Source organism: Mus musculus, chromosome 8 (genome assembly GCF_000001635.26).
Source record: "Mus musculus strain C57BL/6J chromosome 8, GRCm38.p6 C57BL/6J".
NCBI classification, from domain to species: Eukaryota; Metazoa; Chordata; class Mammalia; order Rodentia; family Muridae; genus Mus; species Mus musculus.
Genome location: NC_000074.6, coordinates 12,859,684 through 12,887,511, shown reverse-complemented (window position 1 = coordinate 12,887,511; position 27,828 = coordinate 12,859,684). Strand labels below are relative to the sequence as shown.

The 27,828-nt window shown below is 51.5% G+C and overlaps 2 protein-coding genes and 1 long non-coding RNA gene across 13 annotated transcripts in view; 1 reads left to right on the top strand and 2 right to left on the bottom strand.

Moving 5' to 3' along the window:
• The window catches only part of Mcf2l (mcf.2 transforming sequence-like), a 146,697-nt gene extending 132,991 nt beyond the window's left edge, over positions 1-13,706 (bottom strand). Inside the window, exons 1-2 of the mRNA NM_001371043.1 lie at positions 13,496-13,706; positions 7,362-7,630 (exon numbers count right to left, since the gene is read on the bottom strand). Of these exons, the coding sequence (NP_001357972.1) occupies positions 7,362-7,530 (169 nt within the window). The 5' untranslated portion in view covers positions 7,531-7,630; positions 13,496-13,706. The remainder of the gene's footprint in view (positions 1-7,361; positions 7,631-13,495) is intronic.
• Gm15353 lies at positions 3,235-8,540 on the top strand. Its single transcript, XR_870154.2, has 3 exons — positions 3,235-3,910; positions 5,626-5,798; positions 7,231-8,540. It is a non-coding gene; the product is annotated as a predicted gene 15353 (long non-coding RNA).
• A 5,077-nt stretch (positions 13,707-18,783) lies between the features above and the next one.
• Atp11a (ATPase, class VI, type 11A) overlaps positions 18,784-27,828 on the bottom strand; it is a 111,713-nt gene continuing 102,668 nt past the window's right edge. For 2 of the 11 annotated variants that reach the window (NM_015804.3, XM_011242068.2), the window contains one exon: positions 18,784-22,592. In NM_015804.3, the coding sequence (NP_056619.1) occupies positions 22,365-22,592 (228 nt within the window). In that variant the 3' untranslated portion in view covers positions 18,784-22,364. Of the gene's footprint in view, positions 25,873-27,828 lie in introns of all 11 variants that reach the window. The other 9 variants (NR_121603.1, NM_001293668.1, NM_001293667.1 and 6 more) reach the window with 9 other exon arrangements.

Genomic DNA, 27,828 nt, shown 5'->3' with positions numbered 1-27,828 from the left:
CATAGAATCAGCTTATAGCTGCAGAAACCCCTCAAAGTTCCTGATGAATTGCAAGCAAAATCTCTGGGCCCATGTCCGTACTGCAGCTTGGTGAGGGTTGAGCTGTAGAGGTGGCTCAGGAACCCACTGTCTACATCTCTGCAGTGCCTCAGAATCACCTGTTCCGATAACGCACACTGTTCATTTTAATTAAACAGTGATAAACACTGGCCAGTGTCTTCAGTCCATCCAGGAGCCAGAGAGGACAGACTAAGGAGCCAGGACATGTGGACAGGGGTAGGGGCCAGGGTGAGCCCAGCAAGCCCAGGAGTGGTACCCCCGCAGCCTGCCCCACTGGCCCCCACACCTGGCAGCAGAGGTGGGAATTGCTAACTCTATTTTCAGTTTTGACCAATAACACATAAACCAGTCCCCAAAAGACTGTAAGCCTGTTTTCGCTAAAACTGCTTTCCAAAAAATATCAAGAACTCTTGCCAACTTTCTTTTTTTTTTTTTGGGTTTTTTGAGACAGGGTTTCTCTGTATAGCCCTGGCTGTCCTGGAACTCACTTTGTAGACCAGGCTGGCCTCGAACTCAGAAATCCGCCTGCCTCTGCCTCCCCAGTGCTGGGATTAAAGGCGTGTGCCACCATGCCCGGCTCTTGCCAACTTTCTAAATAACAGAACCTCACAAGTGATAAGATGTTACGAGGTTAGAAAGGTTAGGACAAGAAGTTAATCACTCACAACCAGGATGTCGGCACCATTTGCACAAGCCCTGCCGACTGCTAGCTACCCAGCAAAGGCTAGCGAGTGGAGCATTTAGCAGCTTGATCACTGGGTCCTGCTTTTCAGAACACAGCCGCTGTTGACGTCATACCCTCCCAACCCTCCACCCCCACCTGCGGCACACACTTGAGTTTCACATTAAATACACACAAGGAAGAGGGAAGGGGTCTCCCAGGGAATCTGCACAAGAGCCAGGAAGCTTTGAGCCCACAGCCCTCAAGGTTATCAGAGGCCACCTCCCTGGACAGTGAGATAGGTCAGGGTCCTTCTTAGGTTGTATGCCCCAGTCATGGCCTGAGGAAGTGGGATTCAAGACACCTGTAGCCATTGAATCAGGGCAATTCAGTCCCTCTCTGGCAAGCGGTCATTAGGACTCCTCCCTGCCTCCCTAGCATGAGATAATGAGAATGCCAGTTTCCTTCCACTTGCCAGGTCCTGAGGTCATAATTCTTTCCCAAACACATCTTCAGCTTGGCTGGTTGCACTCGAGTGCTGACATCCTTGGTCCTTCACGGTAAGGATGCTAAGCTCTTTCCATTGTGCTTCCAGCCCCTGCTCTCTGATCATAGTTTAAAAATACGTTAAAACATTAGGTTTGGTCATATGCAGTCACGGACAGGGAAGGCAGGAACTTAGGACGGACTCCCGGGGATTCATCCTGTCCAAGATACTGTTTCATCATTCATGTCTCTCTTCAGGAAAGAATACATTTTATTTTCTTTTTATTTTTTTAATCCACAATGTTGCCCTGTACCTAAAAGGTTATTAGGGAGTGTCCACCATCACAGGTGATTCCTTTCCACCTCTCAAACTCCAGCATCAGATGAAGAGGCATTCAAGAATGCGGGGACATCCTTAGCCAAGGTTGATTCTCTGGCTTGCCAGGCCAAGAGTGCAGCTTTCCCTCCCTAGACGGCAGCAGGCAGCAGCTGATGGTCTGATGGCGAGACCACCACCAAGGAGACAGAGTGAGGAGCCTGGGCAGCCATGCTCTGCTAGGCACCCAGAGAATGAGTCTGGAGAACCAGATCAACTTTAAACTCATCTCAATAAGACCCACCATGTGTGTGTGTGTGTGTGAGTGTACACGTGTGTGTGCACGTGTGTATATGTGTGCTTGTGTGTACATGCATGTAAATGTGTCTGTGCATGTGTGCATGTGTATGTGCACACTCGTGTATACATGTATGCATGTATGTGTGTGTGTACGTGCATGTGTATGTGTGTGTGTACTTGACACTTGTCTGCCCATTTCTGTGTGTGAGTGTGCATGTGACCATGCTTGTACACCTCTGCCATGTGTGTATAACCTGTGCCCTTGCTTGTGTCCCTGCACACACAGGCATAAGTATGTCTGTGCATGTGCCTATGCTTGTGTGTGACATGAGTGTGTCACTGTTGGTTTTTATTGTCAACTTAGGACAATCTAGCATACCCTGGGGAGAGAATCTCAGGAGGGGATGGCTGGATCAGGTCTGTGGGGGATTGTCTTCACTGTGTTAATTGATATGGGGAACCTGCCCACTGTGCTACCATTTCCTGCCCTTGGGTCCTGGACTATGTGACTGCGGAAAGCAACCTGAGAACTAGAAGGTGTGTGCACATGCATTCATTCCCTCTGTCCTTGACTGTAAATGTCACCAGCTGCTTAAAGTTCCTGCCGCCTGTCACTTTCCTGCTGTGACTACAACTAAGAGTCATACGCTAGACCTTTCTTCCCCAAGTTCCTTTTGTCAGCATATGTTATCACAGCAACAGAAATGAAATTAAGACAGCGCACACACCCATGCTTGCATGTTCAGGTCCACATGAGCATGTATGTGTTCATGTGTATATACCCATAATTATATTTCATGCTCTGTGTTCATGGGTATGCATGCCTTTGTGTGCTTACCTGCATGTCTGTGCTATCTATGCACATGCTCATGCTTGTGTGTATGTGCCTTGTATGTTCATATGTGTTCTTGTGCCCATGTGTGTGTTCAAGTGTACATGTGCTTACCTGAGTGTTCACACTAAGTCCTTGTGCCCTTCTCCTCTGTTTTCGAGTATAAACCTGCTAAGATCCCCAAAGGCTGCATGGGAGCTGGGAGCAGGACTCACTGGGCCCCTCCCAAATGCCCCCCAAGCTCTGAAGATCTCTACTTTGAAGAAGACCCCCTTTGTTTAGTTTTATACCTTACCAGAGATGAGGTACTTGGCAGGGAGGCTCTGGGCCTAGTTCCCATGCTAGGTACATCCCAGGCCTCTAGCAGACACCTCTGCAAAGAAGGCCTGGTGGGTACTGGAGAGCATTCAGCCTTCACTGCAGGATCTCACAGTTTGACCTATGTATTGCCTACATGGAGTTGGCTACATGAAGCTGTGTGTGTGTGTGTGTGTGTGTGTGTGTGGGCATGCATAAATGTATATCTGGAAGAAAGATGAAGTACACAAGGACAATATCTTCCTAGCCCCACTCCAAGAGTCCATTCTAGACGCCAAGCATGTTTGCACTCTGACAGAAGTGGCTTCCTGTTTTTGTTTGCTTGACTGCTTGCTTCTGAGACAGTCTCCTGAGCTCAGGGTGGCCTTAATTTTTCCATATATCTTAGAATGACCTCGAATGCACGATCTTCCTGCCTCCACCTGCGAGGTAGAGGTAACAGACATCTAGCTGCAGCCCTGCTTTTTAAGTGCCGAGGAATGAGCTATGGAGTAGGCAAGGGCCCTGGCACATAAGCTAGGAAAGGAAACTTCAAGGATGCTAAGAGAGGCATGTCCCCAATGTCTGGCTGATACAAGTAATGAAGTGCCCACCAATCAGGTGAGCCATGATGATGGCACCAGCAAGGGACCTTGGTGTTGGGGGAGCCTGGAGGGCCCAGAAGAGAAGAAGCATGGGTGGACTTTGAGGGTGGGACTCAGAGAGCTGTCAGTTGAGAGGCGGAGCCTCCTCTGTCCATCCCCGGGAGTGGCACAGCTCCATCCCGCCCGCATACAAGGAAGTTATTTTCTGCAGAAAAGTCAGCTCTAACCACAGTGAAGAAGGAATGCAGGAAGAGTCTCGGGATCAGGAGCCCACAGGCTGGACTCACTCCAGCTTCTGCAGAGTCGGAACGAAGCCTCAGGAGGGATGGCTCCACAGCAAGAATCACCCTTTGGTGAGGATGGGCCTACGGCAAAGACTGACCAAAGGTGGGGGGGTGGGGGGCAAGGTCCAGAGGCAACTGCACTGGGCAGGGTCCGTTCACAGAGTCACTTTGCACAGGTTTGGATGGTAGGTGTCTGAGAGGCCAGACGGGATTCCTGAAGGGGCCTCTCCACGTATACTCTTGAGGCCTCCCACAGCAGAGAGTGACGTGGGTAACTGCAGAGTTTTGGGGACAACTTGGCCAAACACACTATTGCGGTAAAATGTTGGAATGAAGAAGGCCGAAGGAAAGGCCAGATCACACACACTGTGGCAAGCGAGCTGGAAAACAGGCTTATCTGTGTTTACCCAGCCTCTGTGGTCCAAACCTCCGAGTGACCTCAGGGATGGCAGAGTGTTGACAGAATGGGGACGGCAGACTGGACACAGCCTCCTGTGCGTGAGGCGAGGCTCCTGCCATCGGAATGGCAGAGATGGTGCTGAGGAACCCAGCCTGTAAAACAGCTCTTGTCCTGGCCAGTCACCCTTCACCCAGCTCTGGAGGCACGTAGGAGTGCAAAGCACACCACGGTCACCACTGCTCACAACAGCTACTCAGGGCATGAAGCCCATGCATTCATTTGCAGTAAGGGCAAGCACGTGCTGGGTCATCTACAGCCTGGACTCTTGACTCTGCCTGGACACAGACATCTCTGATGAGTGGCGAACGAACTTATCTAGCCATGAGTGAAAAAACTCAATGAGGACATTTGCTACGGCCCTGGAGTGCCAAACCACCCAGACAGAAGGCAGAGCAGTGGCTTCCGGGGTCTGGGACTAGGGATGGAGTCTGGGGAGATGAGAGTGGGTGAGTCTGTGAGTGTGTGAGATAGGGGCATTCTGTATGTGCTCCATGTTTAGATGGAAGAGTGAGGCCTTTATTTTGTCACTACAAAAATTAACGATTTAAAAATGTAAGTTCTGACACATAAGTTACATCACTTCAAAGGGCTTCTGGAATAATCTGGGCAGGGTAACGAGAAATCGAGACGGTAAAGACCTCAGGAGCTCTGACCCCGTCACACCAAGCTCACTCAGGCTCTAAGTTCTTAATCACAGCCCTTGTCTGTCACTGCAACAGGAGAGTGTCCGGGTGCTTTTGCTCCGAGCCTCTATGCAGGTTTGACAGCCCTCTGGGCCCCATGGCTCTGGGTCAGGAAGGATGCCACATACAGAGAGAGCAAAGGAGTCAGGAGTGACGTGAGACAGGGCAGAGATGCCCAGCTCCCGAGCCCGGGGTAGCTGCCACTGCCTTGTGTAGTGGCAAGTTCAGGACCTGCCACACCCACATAGGTGTGACAAAGCCTGACCTTGAACCATACAGTCCTTGTCTCATGGGACATACTGACAGGTTTTCCTGTCAGGGAAGTGCAGATAATGAATTCAGAGCAGCCAGGTCGGTATCGACCTGGGACTGACCAGCAGGCTGCTCCCTGGACGGCCTTAACCCTGCACCTGTGAGGCTCACCCAGAAGCCCAAGGAAGGCCAGGGAGTACCAACTGGTGGCAACTGGCACAGGATCACACAACCAAAGTGGCTTGAGCACCAAGGGACTCATCACACTCCAACTAGAGTAAACATTGCTAAGGGAGTTTCCATCAAACAGCCCCCTCAAGGACTTCTTGGGGAGCCCCCCTTCTGCACAGCCCTTGGATGGCAGCCTCTCTCTGATCATCTCTCCTCAGTCTGGACCAGAGCCTGGGAGAAGCAGAAACATGGGGCTCATGCTGAGAAAGGCTCCAACCCCCGGTTCCCACTTGGGGTCCACCTTGGAAGACCGGACTGTAGCTGTTCCTTGCGGACAGGGCAGTCACCAGCAGAGAGAGATGGGAGCTGAAACACAAGCCGCAGACCTCAGGTAGGGCCACCACAAGAAATGCCATCTCTCCTTAAGCCAAGGTATGGCTCACAATACCAGGTCCAGAGAGCCCTGAGCCGTGGTCACTGGGCAAAGCACTATTCCTTAGAAACTAGCATAAGAACGCAAGGCCTAAACCTTAGATTGTTACCATAGACACCCTGAATAAGACACCCAGAATTGTTCCTGTCTAAAGAAAATACAGGGACTGAGTGGAGCAGAGACTGAAGGAAAGGCCATCCAGAGACCGCCCCACCTGGGGATCCAGCATATATGCAGACACCCAAGCCAGACACTATGGCTGATGACCAGAAGCACTTGCTGACAGGAACCTGGTATAGTGGTCCCCTGAGAGGCCCTGCCAGAGTCTGACCAATACAGATGCGGATGCTCACAGACAACAATCGGACTGAGCACGGGGGCCCCAAAGGAAGAGTTAGGGGAAGGACTGAAGGAGCCAAAGGGGATTACAACCCCATAGGAAGAACAATATCAACCAACCAGACCTCACCCCAGAGCTCCCAGGGACTAAACCAACAACCAAAGAGTACACATGGAGGGACCCATGGCTCCAGCTGCATATGTAGCAGAGGATGGCCTTATCTGACATCAGTGGGAGGGGAGGTCCTTAGTCCTGTGGAGGCTTGATGCCCCAGTGTAGGGGAATGCCAGGGTGGGGAGGCAGGAGTGGGTGGGTGGGTGGGCACCCTCATAGAAGCAGAGAGAGGAGGGATGGAATAGGGGGCTTGCAGAGGGGAAACTGGGAAGGGGGATAACATTTGAAATGTAAACAAATAAAATAACCAAAAAAAAAAAAAAAAAAAAAAAAAGACACAGCTCTGGCAAGGATCCCAGATGGGGGAGCCTCATAGCACAGTTCTAGCACCACAAATGCTAGCCAGGGAACAGCCAGAAGACTGAAGGATGGCAGGAAGGTGTGTGTGAGCCTGATGTTTGGGCTGCCATTGATGCAGACAGCCCTGGAGTCAAGTTCACACTCCCCCTGTGGGATGTACAGACCTGCTCGGCCTGCTGTATGCTTTATTTCACAGGTCAGGGTGGGAAGGCACAGGTAAAAGCGTGCAAACCCAAGGACACTCTGCCCTCCTTCCCTACTGCTGACCTGGTAGGCTGGCCAGGGCCAGGGCCCGTCATGAGTAGTCTGATGCAGAGACTGGCCCTGGGAAAAGCCTATGCCCTGGAGGCTGGGGGTTCACACTATATGGCTCTAATTCTATCACTTCTGGTAACAGGGATCTGGTCTGCATAGTTAAGATAAAACATACCAAATTAAAGCAACAGAACTAAAACAAAAAAAAAAGGGAAGCAAAGACTACAAATGTTTCCCCTTCTGGTGTGCTGTGCTTTTAAAACCCAAAGACACGCCTCATACTCTCTAAGCAGAGCCAACCTCTTCTTATGACACTTACAGGTTAACCCATGACAACCCTTGGCGCAGCCAGGGGCTTGGCTACTGGTTCTGGTGCTCCGTGGCGCAGCTCAGGACCTTAGAGTCTGATCATCAGTTCGGATCAGAGAGCGGCTTGGGCCGCCAGCACCTACCTGAGGCTGTAGCAGCCGTGGCCTCTGCTTTGTCTGGAACCAGCCTGATGCCATCAGACACGTCCACCTGGTGATCAGCCTCCTCCCTTGAGGCCCCATCATGCTGTGGTGACAGAGGATTGCTTCTAACGTGTTCCTTGCAGAAGATGAAGCACCAGCAGTCGGACATGAGGCTGTGATGTCAAGGGAACATGAGGTCAAGGTGCAGATCGAAGGATTGCTTCTTCGGACAAGAACAAAACCACTAGCTGCAGTCTTTAGCATTTATTCTGAAACAGATGTAAGATGTGTGAAGTTAAGCCTATTGTCTGAATTTCACCAGCTTGTAGCAGACTGTCTTGGTATTCAGTTAAAAACACAACAACTTTCGCTTATAAATACTGAAATAGGGGTTGTACAGGAAAAACTACTTCTTGACATTTAGATTCTTGTTTCAAGGACACAAAAGTGCCTGTTCTCTGGCTTTCCGTGTCTACCTCACTTTCAAAGCCTGGCCAGTAGCTCTTCAGATCACTCAAAACACTTTTAAATCCTCTAAGCAAAGCTAAGGCCCTCAGGTCCAGGACAAACATTACCTTGTTTCTTCCTCTTCGGGAGATCTGGCAAACACCTTGCTTCTGGAGATGTGATCTCAAATTTAAAGAGAAAGTACCGCTCTTTAGAGGCACCATGGCTAGTTTTACCTGCCCCAGGTGACCACTCCCTGGGCTTCACAGGACTCAGCTCTGTGGCTTAGCACATTCCAGAGAGAAGAGTGGGGCACTTCGAGGTTCCACTGTCTTGACTCTCCACAGGAAACCTATCTTCTACAGTGACGTTCCTCTCAGCTTGCCCTGAAGCCCTGAGTCCCCCTGCCTCAGGCTACAGAGGCCTTGCTTCAGCCCTTCCTTCCCCAGGTCAATCCTGGAAGAGGCCACTGTCTGCAGGAGACTCCTTCCTGGACAGGTCGGATGGTTAAGATTCCCAACTTCAGTGTCTCTGGTTTTATGTGGAGGTCCTTGATCCACTTTGTTCAAGGAGATAAGAATGGATCGATTCGAATTCTTCTACATGCTAACCGTCATTACAGAGACAAAGTGTAAAGCAGAAACCGAAGGTGTGACTATTCAGAGACTGCCCCATCTGGGGATCCATCCCATAAACCACCACCAAACCCAGACACCATTGTGGATGCCAACAAGAGCCTGCTGACAGGAGCCTGATATAGCTGTCTCCTGAGAGGCTCTGCCAATGTCTGACAAATACTGAAGTGGACGCTTACAGCCATCCATTGGACGGAGCACAGGGTCCCCAATGAAGGAGCTAGAGAAAGGACCCAAGGAGCTGAAGGGGTTTGCAGCCCCATAGGAGGAGCATCAATATGAACTAACCAGTAACCACAGAGCTCCTTGGAACTAAACCACTAATCAAAGAAAACACATGTTGGGACTTATGGCTCCAGCTGCATATGTAGCAGAGGATGGCCTAGTTGGTCATCAATGGGAGGAGAGGTCCTTGGTCCTGTGAAAGTTCTGTGCCCCAGTATAGGGGAATGCCAGGGCCAGGAAGCTAGAATGGGTGGGTTGGGGAGCAGGAGGAGGGGGAGGGGACAAGAGGAGGGGGTTTACGGAGGGGAAACCAGGAAAGGGGATAACATTTGAAATGTAAATAAAAAATATCTAAAAAAAAAAAAGGTTTCCAACTTCAAAATCCCTGAGCAACCTCCTTCTCAGCATAGGCCTGGCCTCTTTCAGAGAGAACCCACAGCAGAATCAGAGGCCTCTCTTCACTCTGGCTCAGCTGCCTGTCCCTCCTGAGGTCTGACTGGTGGTGGGTAAAGATTTATATGGGATGTCAGGCCTGAGAAATGTGATCTGGGAGCCTAGGGCCTGGGAACCTCTGTTCACAGTGTGGCCCCTTCAGGGAGGAAATGTGCTGCCTGACCAGGGAATGTCCACAGTGCAGTAAGCAGCAGTGCTCCCAGAGTGTCCAGCCAAGACTGTGCTCCCTCTAACTCCTCCCCAGCTCCCAGCAGGCCTGGGTATGGCAACTCAGAGACCTATCTGCCTATCTGACAAGAAACAAGTCCTTTTGTGGTTATAAATGCTGCCCGCTGTATCCTGTCACCCTATGCATGTCTGTTTATTATGAAGTTTCTCAAGCTGTCCCTGTAATGGTCTGGGGACAGACCTTGGGGGGGGGGCAGAAGGGCCTGGGGTGGGTGTTCTCTATTCTATGTGGCACCTCATATACACAGCTTGCAGAGACTCAGGAAGGACAAGATTCCAAGGGCAAGTCACCCTTGACCAGAGACCTACCCCTGGGTTCTGTGAACCAAATTACGACTATAAAAAGTTGGAAGGGAAATTTCCCTGATTGAAAAACAAACAAATAAACAAGCAAACACACCAACATGCAAACCATCTAGTCTTCTAAATTATAGTGAAGAGAATTTTAATCTGTGTTGGGGGGTGTCAGTCTCCCACACTTTTCTGGAGAGAGAATGACCAAAGTATGTCGGGGTGCCTCTGCCTCATGGCTGCCCGGAGCCTGTGCTTCTCTTGTCCCCAGTCTATCTCTAAAGATAACTGAGAGGATCCTGGGTGCTTTCTTCAGCAATGGCGAGGAACAGTGAAAGGTTTGGGGGTATTCTGACCCTCTAGGTCATCCTTAGGTCCCAAGGATGGTTGAGCTCCGCATGCCTGCTGCTCAAACCAACCTTTCTCCAACAATGTTGTTTCCACAGCAGACCCTATAGTACTGTGTAAGAATACACCTGTGGGGTCAAACGGCCTGACTTGCTCACAATCAGGAAGAGAGCGAGGCTGGGCACAGCAGAAGGGTGACCGGCAGTGGTGGCTTTCCTGAGAGGCAGGAAACCAAGCAGACTTTCACAGCTGGTGTTGACCAAGGGCACAGAAGATCAGTCCTGCCAACTGCATCCATATGGACTCAGTTTTACAATTTCAAGGTTAGTACAACCCCAGACACTAGATGGGCGTCTGACAGCTTTCAAGTATTCTCTGTCCACTATGAGAAGCCAGCGTGGGTGGCCTAGGTCTCAGGTCCCTGCACTCTTGGGCCTCAATAGGTGTCACACACACACACACACACAAGGGTGAGGTTAAACCACAGCTCTGAAAAGTCACCAGGTAGTTGGCGCTTGGCTATGTACAGTGAAGACAGAGTGAGGCACAGCTCCATCCTGACTCACTGGTCGGCTGGCTGGTGTTTATTACACACCTGCTGTTGTCTTTGTCAGAGTAACTCCTGCCTTCTATGGTTGGTTGGCACAGAAGGCAACACCAGACAAGACTGGGTGCCAGTGCGTGCAAAGGAGACAACACCCTCAGGGAGAGGTCACTGGCAGCCTGGGCCCCAGTGGCTCTGCTTGCTGCCCACACAGAGCAAAAACAAAGCGCAGAGACACCCCTCACATGAGTGACCCTGGTTCCAGCCCGCCACTCAAGATCATTGACACATATCCCCCTCCCCCTCCCCGTTCCCCTCCCCCTCTGTTTCCTCATGCAGAGCCTCTCCCAGGCTGGTTTGTCCTCCGACAGATAGAGAAATTGTGTGCAGGGCCGTAGTCACTGTCCCTGTGTCTGCTGTCACTTCCCTGGCAGATTTGTTTTGTTTTTTCCTAGCCATTTTGGCAATTTTGATAATGTATGCACACCGTCAGTTGTCAGTCAGAGCCCTAGAGCTTCCTCAGCTGAAGTGTAGCTTTCTGTGGCTGGCATTTTCTTAGATTTCAGAACATCTGCCCTTTAGGGTTCCGAAGCAGCCCTGAACATGCTGAGGGAGGGGTACTTCCTGTGGCTCCGTGGAGCGGGCTGTGGTGGTCACGACTGATGACTGAGCTACTTAGCATTCTGGGTTCTGTGCTCTGGATCCTCCGTTCATGGTGACTGGCCCTCTTGGGTGTCTTAGGGTCTCATGGTATCTAGTCATGTGTTCGCTAACCTATTAAAGCCCCAAAGTTCTGAGAACTCCATTTGACAGGGCCTGGAGGAGGTATCACTTCAGCTTCCCAGTCCTGGGGCAGCCTGAAGCCATGGGAAGACCACTAAGCCTCGCTCACCTCCATCCCAAGCAATGGCTCAGAGTAGAGAACAGTATTCTGAAGCCACCACTCTATGCAGGTGGCACTGCTGTAAGAGACTTTCTCCCAGGTGTGGTGCCCCCCAAAGAGGCCCAACTTTGTGTACCCACGTTCCAGGGGCTCTTTCCAAGGGGAATATAGCAGCAACCATTCTGTACCCAAATGCTAGGTCCCATACAGAAAGGCTCCCATGACTTCCATAAGATGAGAGGCAGACAGGGACCTGCTCGTCAGGGATCCCCTGTCTCACACTGAGAGGACCATAGGAGATCAGGGCTACTGTACTTGTCACCCTCTCACCTGAACCAGGAAGGATAAAGCCAGGGAGTGGCTCAGATAGGCTGGGCACACATAGGACATGGTGTCCCTGTCCCGTCACCCTCGCACTGGTGACAGACAGGTCCCTTGTTCCATCCTCACTCAAGGCTCCTCATCTCTTGACTTCATATTTCACCACATTTTCCAGAAAAAAAAAATGAAGTAACCTTTAAGGAAGAGACCTCTGCACAGAGGTGACTAAGACACCAGGCTTCACAAGACACATGTCTGCACTTGGGAACCCTCAAACGGAGCTGGCCCAACACCTATGAGAAGGGCATATCCACAAAAGGCCTTGGCAGTGTGGGAAGGGGACATTTGTCCCCCTCCATGTTCCCCCAAAGGAGCTTAAGGCAGCTCTGCAGAGAACTGATGGGTCAGAGATGTCTGACACAGAAACCAGGGAGGGCACCTTCTCCACCTAGACTTTGTGCTCAGGCCTGTGGGCGGCTTCCATGGCCATCCTAGGCCCCTCCCAGCTGTCACTCTCTGCAAGTCTTTTCTACAAGTCTCTGTTTCTCTAGGCGGCTGAGGCAGGCTTCTGCCATCTTCCTGGAGAGCAGTGGCTCTTGACCACATTGGCTGAGAGTCTGAGGGATCAGGTCCCAAGTTTTGGCTGGGGAATCGCATGCAGGGCAACCTCGCCTTAGCCTGCAGGGCTCTGGAGGCCAGAAAGGCAAGGAACAAAGTGGAGGTTCTCTTGCTGAAGCTGACCAAGGCTGTGGCAGAGCTTTGAAACCCTCCTCTGCAATCTTAGGTCTTAAAACCAGCTTTGAGACAGACAGGCCACTGGAGTTCACTTTAGAAATCCTCACCAGAGCCCAGAGGCTCCTCATCCAAGATAGCACCCCACTCTTACGTGACCAAGTGGTATCCTGCTGACTGGAAGAGAGGACCATGACACACCCCACCCCCAGCCACCAGGGAGAAGGGGTGGTACCTTATTTTGGTGGTGACCTGATGCCAGGGCCACACATCCTGGGGCCTCCCACGGCCTCGAAGCACATCCTTTGGCAGCTGGGCATCATAACCCTCACTGGCCCAAAGCTTGGCAGCTGTTTGGGGGCAGGACTGGCCATGGCCAGGAGGCTTCTAAAAAAGCCAGGTGGCACTCAGGGCTTGAGTTAACCATGCCAAGAACCAGATTAAAAAGTAACTCCTGCTGGGAGACTTTGGAGTGAGCAGAGAAAGTGACAGAATTATTTGTAACCTACAGCCCAAGCTGCTTTTGGTAAAAAGGCAAAGCAGGCAAGTTCAGCGATCAGCCAGAGAACTGGGTGCTGGTCCAAGCCGCTCTGTCTGTGCCACCTGTCCTGGGCACTGGCCCAATCAGTAGGTTGGAAGGAGCTGGAGAGAGTTTGGAGGGTGGTTCTGAGACCTGCCAGGGGAGGCAAGAGTCCCGCCTCCAGCAGGTGACAACTAGCCTAGTGTGTGATGGGATTCCCCTTCCATGTGACACTGGGGGAGTGAGAGGAACCCCACTCCTAACAGTGGGAACATCTACGGAGACCCCTGCTCTGAGCCGGAGTTCCCGCCAGGAGGTGGAATGTAGGGGAGAGAATCCCTGTCTAGTAGCAAAGCGATCGGGGACAGGAATCGTTCTGGGCGGCGAGCTCGTTCCCACTCCCTTCTTCTGCCACCCCCACCCTCATTCCCGTAACTCCCTCCTTTTCTTTCGGTATCTCACCCCTCCTCTCTCCTTTGTTCCTCGTCGCCCCAACCCCGCGCACACCTGCTAGTGCTGGGGACTGTCTTCTCCTCCTCATCCAGCAAGCTCACTTACTCGCAGGTGCCACACTCCCAGACTCCGCCCGCCGGTCGGTCTGGGGCCACTGAGACTGGGAGGGAGGAGACGGGAAGGCGGGAGCGGGAGCGAGGGTGGGGGAGGGGCAGCGGCGCTGAGGACTGAGGCGACCGTTGCGGGACAGTGGGAAAGGGATCTCAAGGGAGGAGGTGGGGTATGGGCGGGGACTCAAGGGGAGGGGGCAAGAGCGGGGTCCTAGGGAGGAGGTGGGGCAAGGGCGGGGTAGGGGCGGGCCCGGAAGAAGGGAGGTGCTTGCATCCCCAGCTTTGCTCTCTCAAGCGGTTTTCTGAGCCCAGCCCAGGCAGCATAAAGATGCACCTGTACCTTAACTCCTCATTCCTCGGGATCTGCCCTGGGGTCCTCACCAGGCTTCTTAACTGGACTGTAGGGAAGTTGTTTCCACTCCGAAGTCCCAGGTGACCAGGCTGGGTTTGCCTGCTCTCCCAAGACCCTCTCTGCTGCTTCCAGGCGGAAGAACTGACGGAGGTGGGAACCCTTTGGCTTCAGACAGGTTCCATAAGCCTTTCTGGCCTCTGGCCTTTGCTGACCCGAGGGTGGAAGAGCATGCTCCACTCCTCCACTCGTGTTGATCGCTTGAGGTTCTGTTCTGTGAGTGCCACCTGTAGGGAACTCTAAACGCCACTGCAAACGGTAGATTACCACCTAAACACAGGGGCACTCAGGGCCCTCCATCCTCCCCCACCCCGAAAGACTTATATGGTCACGCCCCCTATTCGCTGGTCCCAAAGCAAGAGGGGTCAGTCTTCCCGCCTCCCAGTATTCATGTGCAGCAGGCTGCTTTCTGAGTGTCACAGCAGGAAGCACACTGTGCCCTGAGACGAACTCAGGTCTCTCAGAAAACACCCAAAGGGCAAACTGTTTTTTTTTTTTTTTTTTTTTTTTTTTTGGTTTCCGAGACAGGGTTTCTCTGTATAGCCCTGGCTGTCCTGGAACTCACTCTGTAGACCAGGCTGGCCTCGAACTCAGAAATCCGCCTGCCTCTGCCTCCCGAGTGCTGGGATTAAAGGTGTGTGCCACCACCGCCCGACAGGGCAAACTGTTTAGACCTACATCTGCCAGGGCTCCAAGGCAAGTGTTCACTCGACATCGTAAATGTAGACTTTTAGAATGGGGAGTGAGGGTGCAAATGGCTCAACTGGGTATGTAGAGGTGAGGAGTCTCTGGATAGACAGAACCCCCTGAAAGAGGGAAGCAAATCAAACAGGTGTGGGAACTGGAGCCATGGCTGGACCCACTTGAGGGGTGGCAATGGATTTGAGCTGAGCTGGGCAGACAAGAAGGACTGGTGGACTGCACTAAAGGACCTTCGTCTTGTGTCATTCCTCAGGTGGACGTTCTTGGGCCAGTCTCAGCACTCTGCTTCCCTCCAGGACTGGGCACTTGCCCAGCCCAGCCCTCAATGCAGGAGCTTGTCCTGGGACAGGCAGAGAAAGGATCAGGAACAGAGAGAAGCCCTCAGAGGAACAGGAAAGGAGGCTGCGCTGGGGCAGAAGAGACAGCTGGGAAGGACTGGGAAGAAAGCCCTTGGGGTCTTTTGCTTGACTTTTATTTCTTTATTATATTTAGATTCTTCTAAAGACTTTCCTTTACATTGTTTTGTGTGTATGGATGTTCTGCCTGCACGCATGTTTGGGGATTTTGCGTGCCTAGTGTCCAGGGAGGCCAGAGGAGCATGTAAGATCCTGTGGAACTGGGAGTTACAGATGGTTGTGAACTGCCACGCATGTACTGGAAAATGGGCCTGGGTTCTCTGGCAGAGCAAGCAGTGTTCTTTAGATAGCTAGGGAGAAGGAAACATTGTCCTGAACTGAGTGCCAGAAGCTACTGAGAGGCAGACCTGGGGTTCCCTTCCTGAAGGCTTCCATACCCAAAAAGGTCAGATTGGACCTTCGGGAAGCTTTAAAAAATTAAAAAAAAAAACAAAAACAACACACAAAGTTTCAGCAGGACACACAACTATCATTACCAGTGCAGAACCAGAAGTGGCCAGTGTCACAACCGTGACCCCACACAAATCGTGGCCTCTCATTCAGAGGCTAACGACGTCACTATATTTGTCTCTGTCACCATGCAAGCACCCCTTGACAACCAGAAAACTGTATCTCAAGTGCCTAAAATGTGAACGGCACAGCCCTGGCCAGGCCCTCTGGCAACAAGGGAAGCCAGAGCACACACGGAGCTGTGCTCTTTGGAGAGCTCTCTGCTTTGGGGGGCTGAGAGCAAGCTTTCTGCCATTCAGGTTGCGTCTCCAGTGAGGCAGTGTAGGGAGTTGGTGCAGCTAAGAACAAAGCCCATCGGTCCCTTTACACATCCCGGCAGCTCCCTGCTGGTGTCAGGCTTGTTAGCTGGGTAAGTCTTTTGTGCTTTTGGGCTTCAAGAGCCCCAAGGAGTCCCCAGCAAGATACAGGAAATTAGCATCTCAAAGGAAGGGGAAGGAGGAAGCTCAGGAGATCAAGTCAGTTCAGGGATCCTTCAAGAAAGGGTTGTGTGTGTGTGTGTGTGTGTGTGTGTGTGTGTGTGAGAGAGAGAGAGAGAGAGAGAGAGAGAGAGAGAGAGAAGGGGAGAGAGGGAGAACAGAGAGACACAGACAGATATAGATACACACACAATAAGCAAGCTTGCTTAACATTGCAGACAATAGCCAGTGGAAAGGGTCAGCTTGTAGTCAGATGCCTCTCTGAGTGTGCAAAGGAAGTCCCAGGAGGTTTGCCATAGAATTCACTGACCAAACCCCTGGCTTTCCCCAGAGATGCCCCTGCCTAAAGGGGTGTGGGACCACCTCCAATTCACTAGGCACACCTTTAAGGTGTGAAGCCATCCTTGGGTTAGATCCAACACAATAGGACAGGGGCCTGGAAGGACACAGGCCAAGGAAGATGCCAGGTGAGGAAAGGTAGGAGATCAAAATGGCGTTCCCAAGCAAGAGCAGGGGAGGCACAGGGGCTGGACACTATGACCTTAGACTCCTGTCCTCCTGAACTGTGAGAGGAGATTCTTCCAAACATCTCACAATTTGCAGTGGCTGAGCAGCCCTGGAATGCAGTGAACAGGCAAATACCCGGCGTGATATGACCATTTCACGCATGCGCCCTGTGATCTCTTCCTGAGGGTGTTCTGTGCCACATACAGAATAAGTCAGTGGTAAGAGGGGAAATAGAATACTCCTCAGCCAAGGTCTGTATGGAAGAGAATGGATAACCCAAAGTGGGTCCCAGAGTTTGACACACACCAGGGCCTCCAAAAGAACCCTTATCTAGATTGGATCAGGGCTCAGAGAAGCCTCACTGGACACAGAGGAAGGACACCTGGCCTTGGTCTCTACCTTGGTCCATTGGAGTTCCTATCTACTACCCTCCACTGTGCATACATTTATTTATTTGTTTACTACTCAACTCTATGTGAGAGAGCCAGCTTGATGTAGGATGTTCTGATATGTGGTAAGGAAGCCAAGGCCCCAGTGGTCAGGAGAGCTAGGCAGAGTAGAGGCAGGACACTGGCCCAGGCAACTGCATCCTGTGGCCTCTTATCGGTTACCCTGATGCTTGCTGTCTTAGTTAGGGTTTTACTGCTGTGAACAGACACCATGACCAAGGCAACATTATAAGGACAACATTTGATTGGGGCTGGCTTACAGGTTCAGAGGGTCAGTCCATTATCATCAAGGCAGGAGCATGGTAGCATCCAGGCAGGCATGGGGCTGGAGGAGCTGAGAGTTCTACATCTTCATCTGATTCTGCTAGCAGAATACTAACTTCCAGGCAGCTAGGATGAGGGTCTTAACGCCCATCCCACAGTAACACACCTACTCCAACAAGGCCACACCTCCAAATAGTGCCACTCCCTGGGCCAAGCATATTCAAACCATGACACCTGCTTAGAACATATGTCTGCAGAGAAGGTCGAGGGCAGCACCAAGAGCTTCTTAGTTACAAGACTTCTAGCAGGTGGAAACCCCAGAGGGACTTGCTGGTACATCCCTGACTTGCCTTCTAGGCAGGGAATCAGTATGCGAGTCTCATTTTCCCAGGCAGGGCAATGAGTGTGTATTTGTGCTTTGGGCACTCAGCTCTGCCAAGCTGCTCAGGGTTTCTCTCTGGTCCATAAACACACAGGCATGGCTGAGCTGCTACAAAGGGAGAGTCCCAAAGTTCAGGATTGTGAACTGCATGTGAAGCACTGGGATGGCCAGGAGCCGAGTATGCAGCAGGAATTGTTCATCAGCACATCATACCAAAGCTTGAAGATCACTCTTACAAGACACCACTCAAGTGAATAAAGTGGCCTTTCATTCCATGGTCCCTCTCTGCTCTTAGGGGATCTACCTTGAGAGCGCGGGCATGTGCCGGGACCTAGGTGCTCAGAAAAAAAGCCCAGTATCCACATGGTCTATCTAGGTGCCAGCATTCAGGACATCCAGCAGCAGAGGGTGGCAGGGTCCGTAGACTCCTGGGCCTTGAGGCTCCCTACATAGCAGGCAGAGTCGGTTTCAACTGAACAGCACGGGACAATTAACTGCCTCATAGTGACACTGGGGTTGATGAGCCCCAAGCCTGGCAGAAGATAAAGGGGAGAGGAGGTGTCCCAGAGGTGGGGCACAAGAAGAGGAACTAGTGAGGAAGCCTTATGATACAAGGGAGTCTGATGCTAAGTTTCTTGTCCCAGGTAGCCTCAGCAGGTGTACCGTTTTTTGGCCAGGGCTGTCACTGTGTGGCTTTACACTCTGGCTTCAGAGGCCTCCAATGCTCAGGTACAGAAGCGAGGTGAAGTACCCACTGCACCACTACCCTGCCTCCTTCAGTGACACTCAAAGATTCTGTTTCCCACAACACCCACACAATGCGTCCTCATGCCCTGAAAAACACACATGTGGCCGGAGTCTTTTTTGGGGGGGGTAGGGTGGGGGGAGGGTTGTTTCAAGACAGTGTCTCTCTGTGTAGCCCTGGCTGTCCTGGAACTCACCCTGGAGACCAGGCTGGCCTCGAACTCAGAAATCTGCCTGCCTCTGCCTCCCAAGGGATTAAAGGCGTGTGCCACCATTGCCTGGCATGGCTTCTTTTGGCAGAAAGTGTGTGTGCATCTTATGCACTACCACACAGGTTGGGAAGAAAACAGATCTCCTGTGGAAAAATCCAGTGTAGTGGGACTGCCAGCAGAAATCAAAGGCAGATCAGCAGCACGCAAAATAAACCTCGGGAGACGTTTGATCCGGTTTAATTTACAAGTTTCAAAGCAGCTTACTGGGCTCTCAGTCCGACATTAGTGTTGGAGAATGACATGTTTAATGTACTTACTATATTTGATAACTTAAATCAATCCCAGTTCTTATGACAATGACAGTTACAGATAACCATTCATGTTAGATACATCTTTGATTCTCTCTTACTCATACATGACATAGTAGGTGGACATTTTAAGTGGTAATGCTGACACACATGATTCTAAGTCAGACAATATATGCATATTAAAATTCTCTATCTCTTGATAAGGTAAAAAATAAAGCTATATAAATTGATAGACATTTTTTTCTGCAAAATTAGAATCACACTTTCATAATACTTCCAACATACGTATCTTCATTAAAGCTTTGTTCAGACACAGTATCAGAACCTCTCCCCTTTCCATTCACCCGTCTTCTAGGTTTTAAAACAAAAAGATTGCATTCACCAAGTGACGCTTTCCTGTTTGTAGTCATGAATGGGTAACTTCCAAAAGAAATGCAGAATGCAAGGGGCTAGTGTTCTATGGCATTGCCAATAAACTACATTAAGATGAAATAAATGGATGGGTGAGTCCAGTACCAGTCAGTGCAGATATGCCTTGAACTTGGGGGTTCAGAGACCCAGGCTGGGGCTTCCTCCAGAACACCAGACACCTGGGTGATGCACAGCGACCTGGGTGGCCATGACGCCACACTCGGGACATTCGGCCGCTGATCCTGGGAAATGTGCTCAGTAGGAACACTGAAAAGTTACCCTGTTCCAGCTTTGGGTGTGCCATTCCCCTGCGTGGGGCCTTTGGTCTGCTTGTGCTCAGGAATGGATCGCTGGGATGGAGGAACATTAGGTTTCCCTAGCTGGCATGTGGCAGGGGGCAGGCGCCTGGATGGCATGCAGCTTTGGTTGGCCTGGGTCCTGCCTGCTGGACTGAGGGAGCAAGGGAAAGTCCTGACTGGGAGGTATGCTTCCCTGGGAGGGGAGAGCTCAGTCCAGCACAGCGTGCACTCACATAGCCCAGTGCCCTTCCTAGTGTGTGTGCCTGTGTGTGTGCCTGTGTGTGTGTAAGGAGCCTGATGCTCCAGAGGGCAACATCTCTGCACAGGGCTGTCAGAAAGCAGGCTGGTACATGGTCTTGAAGAATGCACATGTGTCTGTGTGTGCGCGCGCATGTGTACATGGCATGTGTGTGGAACAGAAAGTAAGAGAACACATATGCAGCCAGGGCTCCTGGAACATACAGGAGATGAACTATTTGTAGGTGGTGGAGCCATGAATCTGGGCCAATGTAGTAAGCCACAGATGTTCATTTGTGCAACTGAATTAAGAAAAGAAGATGCTTAATTTGAGTTGAAGTTCCTTGTTTTAAGGAAAGCAAACGCAGCCACTGTGAGGTGAGTCGGACGGCCTTCTGCACGCGTGTTTGGTCTCTGTCTCTGCATTTCACCTGTGCCCTTGTCTACTTCAAATTCTCAGGCAACTTCATTTGGTAATTTCCTAAGCACAATTTTAAAGGACATTGGAGTGTGCATTCAATCTGGGAAGTTCCTAAGTAAACTTCAGCTGCTGGGTAGGGGTGGGGGTGCAGGAGAGTGTCCCCACACCCGGCGAGGGCTGCAGAATCGAGGCCCTGCAGGAAGGATGTTGTTTAGGTGTTTAAGGCTGAAGGATGGAAATAAAAAACAAAATCAAAATAGAAACCGTGACGTGACAGAGGACTGTGACAAAGCAAGCAGAGGAGATGGTGTGCCCTCAGCACATCTCAGCTGGTCAGTCTCTGGAAACATCAAGAAAGAGAGAGGCACAGAGGAGAATCAGAGAGGTCGCTGCCAGACACTGAGACATTCAGCCGAAACGCTCACCAGCATTTAAGTGGCCAAAATTCTTAAACTTAAAAAGTGAAAGCTTTAAAAACATATTTAAAAATCAGAAGGTGCATCAACAAATGAGTAAGATATAGAAACAGCTATGAAAATACTTTAGTGCAAAGGTAATTTTAAGATCCCTAAAAAAATACATTACAAATAATCTGTTAACTAAACACAGAGAGAATCTGCCCCTCCCCACAGGTATTATATTTGTGCCTGTCTGGGTTCTTAAAAAGGAGCTGTAAAAATGCACACACTACTAATTAAGGGCCAGTGTGGATTGGGGCTCCAATCCTCTGACACATGGCGACACAGGTGGGTGAATGGGCATGAGGGTGTGTGGAGGCACAGACAGCCCTCAGCAGAGCTGGACATCCCCTGTCTGTTCCAAGCTCAAGGCCACCCCCTCCCCATCTTTGGTGTGGTGTTTATGTTCACCCAACCTCCCCCAACTGCCAGGTTGCTCCTACTGTTGGCTGGTCCCCAGTTCAAGCACACGGTTTATAGGGAAATCTTGTGTAATCATGTTATAAAATTTGTGCTTCCCAGGATATAGGCTCTCAAGTGCCAGAGACCCTCACCATGGCTCCAGGCCCACTACGCAACTCCACAGGGTTGGGGCTGGCTTTCCCCCAGGCTCTGCCTGGTTCTTTCTGAAAGGCTGCATCATACTAAAAAACCGTCTTCTGAGTCAGGCCCATTACGGTGCTGTCGGGAGTGTTGCTGAAAACAGAAATGCCAGTGTGGCAGCAGCGGAGAGTCACAGTCCAGTGGCCTTCTGATGGCCTGTCCATTCCAAGTGAAGCCCTGGATAGGATCTGTGTGGCACCAGTAGGAGGCACCAGAGCAGCAGACTAGAGCGGATGAATCCACAGTAGCCCCAGACAGCGTGGGTATTGGGACTCACCTCTGGGTGAGGTAAAACACCTGCCTGGGCTCCCCAAACCTCCCCCTTTCCCTGCACCCCTGAAACAAATGTTTTCCAATATGTTTAACTGACATCATTCCAGAGTGTGGCAGCTATCACTACACTCCTGAGAGACTTGGTTAACAGTGTGACTTATTCGCATACATAAACGTCATCTTCCACAGGCAGCTGGGAACAGGACGGGGACGCTGACATGGACACTCCGACGTGTAGGGTCAGGATCTCAGCAAATTGACTCAGACATGATCTAGGAAGATGGCTTTGTGAGGGGACAGCAAACATGAGCACAGCGCGGCCACAGGTCCAGGAGACACACACCACTCCGTGTCTGACAGGGTAAGTGTGTGTGGTTCACACAGGAAACACTCGGGCAGGCGGGCAGGAACATCCGGATACAGTATGAGCCAAGCGCCATGGGCTACGCACGAGGCTGCAGACAAAGGGATAGGATCTTCTTCTCAAGAGACAGCAGAGGTGACAACGGCAGCTGGGTGGATACTCAGGGGCAAGGCCAGCTTCAAGCCACAGTGCTTAAGATGAGGCCAGGCTTAATGTCCTTTTCCAGAGCCCAACTGGATGTATGGTCACCAGGCCTGGGACAATGACGCCGGCCACGCACCATCCAGATTGCAGTGTGCTGTGCCTGAGTGGGTGACCTGTGATTCCACCCCGCCCTCCCTGAGAATGAAGGGTGGGACAGGTGCAGGCACACACAGGTACCCAAGAACAGAGCTCTCAGCGGCTGGGGCACTGGGGCTGTCTGTCCATCAAGTGGGCATCTCCAGGCTGGACCTACAGCACCCATACCTTGCCTTGTGAGGAAGGCCTGGGTGGAGAGGGAGCACAGGACACTCTTCGCTCTCCCACCTGGAGCACACAACTCTCCCAGAGGGGGAGCTGCACTGGGCAGCCAAGAGTCTGCTGCCCTGAGCACCCCAGCTCGGCAAAGAGGCCAGAGGGGTGAATTCTGAAATGCTGTCCTGATGTTGTATGTTCTGCCAAAAGAACAGAAAGCCCACATCAGTTACAGAACCTCTCTGAGGAACCCCTAACAACCAATGCACCTGTAGCTTTGCCAGCCCACCTCAGACCACTACATCACCCTGAGGGGTAGGTAAGTGGGCCCATCTCGTGGGAACTGTGTCCAGAGGCAATGTGCCTTTGGTCTGTGGATCAACACTAAGTTTTAGTGCCATAAGAGGGACCATCCTACATGGCTGACATAGGGAACAACATAGGAGGGTAGGGGACAAAGTGCTGAACACACTGAGTATCTCCCCTGTCACTATGGTCACATGCAGTGATCAAAGGCCCCAGACATCCTTGAACTAGGGTTCTAGCACTACCCCAGGAAGACGACAGGACTCACCTGTGCGGGCTAGTATGTCCTAGCCCGATGGGACTGGGGTCAATATCATGCTGACCACACCAAGCTATCATGCCCTCGGCTTACAGTTATCAGACAGAAGTGGCTGGCACGCCTCGTAAGAAAGACCAGAGCATGCACAAACAGCAGCCGAGAGCCCGGAGGGAGGGACACGAGGTTGTAGTGTGGGTCTGTTCTCCTGGGGGACAATCCCAGATTGTGCTGTTTTCAGGTGAGCACCACTAGGTAAGGCTAGTAGATCCACAAATACTGGAGCGGCCTCGGAGCCCCGGGGCTGTCCACACACAGTTGTGTGCTTAGCAAACAGTTTCAGCTAGATGCTACCTGGGCTCATGTCCTGTGCTGCTGTGTGAGATGTTCCTTCCGGTGCCCAGACAGGATTATCCCCTGTAGCTTTAAGTGAAGCTGTGTCTGTCACAAGGACAGAGGCCAGCTTGTCAGGCAACAATGGGCATGTGCTACAGCATTTCCCCTATGTGCTTAGCTCACTCTCGGGTGCTACTTACCTGTGTGTATATGTGTGTGCATATGTAAAAATGGTATAGTTTGTTTTCAGAGAAAATCACTCATTTAAAAAACAGACAACACAGCAAAACTTTGGAGGAAGAACAGTCTGAGAGTCACAGCACACTGGCCTAGCGCCCAGCAGGCAGCCATACCGTTACCTAGCGTTGGGCTAGACATGTCTTGGCTGCGGTAAGAAGTCCTTCAGCAGGGGCCTGGCGCTGTTCGAGGTGGCATCGGCCAATGCTTTGAGTCGGGTGCTCTGCTGCAAGGACGAGGAAAGACACTGAGCTGCTGCCTGCAGAGGCCAGTGACAGAGGCCGGCACCTGTGTCCTGGTGACTGCAGGTCCAGGCCACGCCTACACTATGCCATCCCCACACTCAGCCACGGCAGCTATGCGCCCTGACTGCGGGGATTGCATGGATCGGTCATGATATCATCAAGGCGTGCAGAGCTGGCTTCGGGGGCTGCCTTCCACAGTGTGTGCAAAGACCCCCCTCTAGGGGAGCAGGGTCATTTGAAAAAGTCTGCACCCAGAGAAGAAGTGGCCAGGTCAAAGGGCATGCTGCAGCACCACAGGAGAGGGCCACCAGTTGCAAGTCCTAACAAGCTCCTACTCCCAACATAGAGGAATTGCATCCAGAATTGTAAAACCTGCATCCTGCCACAGAGCCCTGTTGTGTCGCTTCCTCTGCAGAGCCACTGACATATGAGCAGTGTTCTGCACAGCCTGCCTGGCAGACAGGACATTCCCAGGCCATGTCCTGAAGGCTGCTGGCTCCTAGCCTGGTGTGGCACAGCTTTTAGACATTTCCAGTCCTCATTCACCGGTCCCTCAGCGCTGAGGAATGGGGGAGCTTTCAGAGTGGAAGGGGCACAAGGCTGGATGGCAGCAGAGTAGGCAGAACTGACCAGTGTCCAGGGAGAAGCCAGAGGTGGTGGTGTTGCCCACATAGGTGCAGGGCAGGCAGGCAGGCTGCTGCAAGTGTGTGGACGCAGAGGCTGGTGCGGAGGGAGATGCACTATGTTATATATACACATGTGATATATATAACATGCCCAGTGTCCGTCACGCTTGCCCTGTACTAGGAACAGGTTGAAAGCGAACCTCAGACGTCTGAAGTCAAATCTGCCCAGGCCTGTGAATGTTTATTCCTCCAAAGCTTTGCAGATCCATGGTGCTCTCCAGTGCAGTGTGTCTGTTTGTTGTGTCTGCAGTGTAGTAGCAGGGCCTATGGGCATGTGTGGTCAGCTGTGATGCCTGGGGCTGAGACTCAGGCTACAGGGGACAGGACCCCAGTGGACCTCATCAGCAGGGAACAGGGTTTGCAGCCTGAGTTGGCATATGTAATGTTTTACAAAGTACTTGTGACATTGTAATCTTCCTAAACATTTCCTCCAAAATGTTTTCCAAAGTGTAACCGGCAGCTGGAATGACGCGATTTATTCTAACAGATTCTATGGCACTAAGTTAGAAACATTTTGGTTGTCATTATTTCAGAATGTATCATCTTCTTCCTCAACAGGATAGGAGGTAACTGCTTTTTATTTTTTCCCCTGCTTTGGGTGTTTTTTAGGCATACGTCCAAACCTCACAGAGGAGCAAATGTGGGTGTCATATTGGGGTACAGGGAAACTCAGCCAAAATACCACAGCATTACATGCTGCTGCTGTCTGTCTCCTGACTTCTTGGCTGAGGAGCAGGTACTGGCTATAGTAGCCACCAAGGGGAAGGGCCCTAGGGCTAGGTTCCTGCTGCCATAGTGGGTGGAGCTCTGTGCTGCCACAGGGTGTTAAAAGCAGCACATCACAGAAGTTTCTAAAAACAGGTCTTTATTTTGAAAAATAGAACAGGAATTGGTAAGTAGAGGTCACGTTAGTGTGACTCCACCTCACAGAGTTCTCAGGGTGGCTGTGTGGGAAGAAGTCTCGGTCTCTACCACCATGACTGTGGAGAGAGAATGGAGCCATGCTGATGGCGTCGCCTTGCTCAAGCTGGATTGACTGTGTGTGATCTGTCTGACTGTCAGGTGCTTAGGGGCTGAGCCATCTGTGTCAAGTAATGCTGAAAGCTCTGCACCCCATGATGGGCATGGGGAGCTGCCATGAGCTGTTGGAGGAAGACAAAGCCCATCGTTAGTGTACCCCTCGCAGGTGGCGTACTGTCACCGCGTTACCTGATGAGGTAATGGTGATGACTGACAATACCAGAGTGTGGTGGGCGGCCTCAACACTAAGTTCTTTCCACCTGGTCCTGTGGCCATCACCCCAACATGCAAGAAGGCAGAGATGGTCACCTGTTGGTCAGAAACTCAGACTACTGGCGGTCTGGGAAAGCATAAAGACGGTGGGCTGCTCAACAGAAAGGCACTTGTTCCTGGCCTGCAGGCCGCAGTCCGGAGCCCACACGCGCCGAGTGTTTGAACAAGGAGTGGTTATTTAGGCAAAGCAGTGGACGGTAAAGGAGGCAGGAGAGAGAGACAAGAGGTAAGTTGGTTATAGGCAAACATCCTGGCACACAGTAACACCACTGCCCTAGCTGCTGGGTGCTGCCAGGCCAGGGCCACTGGCCTGCTCCTTCCTACCCAGGCCCATCCCTGGCTCTTCCTAGCTCCGTGCCTCCTGCACTGTAGCTGGGGACAGTCTGCAATAAAGGGTCTTACAGGCTTCAAATCTCCCCACAGCAATGGGGCTTTCTCCACTATGGAGGGGATAGAAAAGCTCCTCTCAGCCTTTTCCATCCACCTGCCAAGGCATTCCAGAAGGTTCTTGCAAAGCAGAGTCTCTACTGTGGAAGCCACAACTTCTATCACAGCAAACCTAAGGAGGACTCCCTTAGCGGGGAGGTTCCCTGGCTAGCTGCAGAGCTCAACTCTTTGCTCAAATGTATGTTGTCAAACACCTGAGCAGCCATCAGCATCTGGGCATCTGTGCTTTTGTGACCGCAGCTGCGGTATAGCCAGGGGACCAGGCGACACCCTGAACTGTGCTCCTCTCTTATCCTCTGCACAGTGCTGTTGTGAGCATGTGTCCCTATGTGCCCACACATCCCATGCACAGGGAGTACTCATTCTGTCCCTTATACATGGGATGTTGTCAGGATCACAGCATCTCTGCACAAGGCATCCCAATGAGCACATACACCCAGTGTCCCTGGTATTGGGACCACCTTGTCCATTGTAACCGAGGGTACAGGGAATCTTCCCAGTCACGTGTGTCCACTGTGTCTCCGTGTCAGGAAACTACACGTCAGCCTCAGAGCTGCACTGCTGACGAGCAAAGGCTTTAGTGTGTGAAGGGAGTCGAGGGGCTTCTTCCCAGTTCCCCACAGGCTGGGCTGCTGGCTAGGGACAATGAATGTCATTGCCATGGGAACCAGCACAGGTGAGCACTCATAGCTCTATGTGGGGTGACCAGTGGCAGGTGGACTTCCATGCTGTGAACTGAGGGCCCCCAAGCTCTACAGCTAGTGTTGCCTGCTGTCATTTGTTGAGAAGTACTGACTTGGGACCGTTGACAGCTGAGTGGCCATGTCCACTCCCATGACCAGAAGCCTGGGTAAGACTTCTGACAACAGATTTTATCATGGTTGCAGGAGGCACGGAGTAGGGAAGAACTGGTGATATGAAGTCCTGAAAGAACCAACCTGAGCATGGGATGCTGGGGTGGAGCCACGCCAGCCCCCAGGCAGGGACATCTGCTTCCCACCCCAGACATGGCCAGCTGTTCCACTCTAGACTCAAGCCGCATACACGGGGGTAGGTACAGCCAGGTAGTAAGGGATCTATACCCCACCTCGGCTCCTTACTAGCTACCTTTCTCCCTCTGCAGGAGCTCAGTCCTTCTCTGCACAGGGCCTCTGTGTTGTCAAGCTGTAGCATCACAAGTTATGGGGAAGTTGCTAGAAATACACACTGCCTCACTCAGAGATTAAGACTCTCCCAGGCAAAGTTGAAACTCTGCATCTTCGTGAACTCCCAGGCAAGCCATGGAGATGGCCTCATGCTCTGGCCTGGTGACAGGGTCCTGCTGAGAATTCATCTTGCTGGCCAGTTTGGGAGTGGGAAACAGAGTTCCCCCATACCCACCACTTACTCTTGTAAAGGTAAATTTGAGCCAAATTCAGCACCCTTAAAAGTGGCATAACTTAAATCTTTTTCCCCATCCAGAGTTAGGGAATGAACCCAGGGTCTTGCATATGCAAGTGGGTACCTAGATCATGGGGCACCAGATCAGACCACAGCTCAATATCAAAGGAACAATTACTTTTTTTGTGAGTTACAGAAAATAACTTATTTTTTCTATTTATCTTTGTTCTCTTCTTATTTCAGATGATTG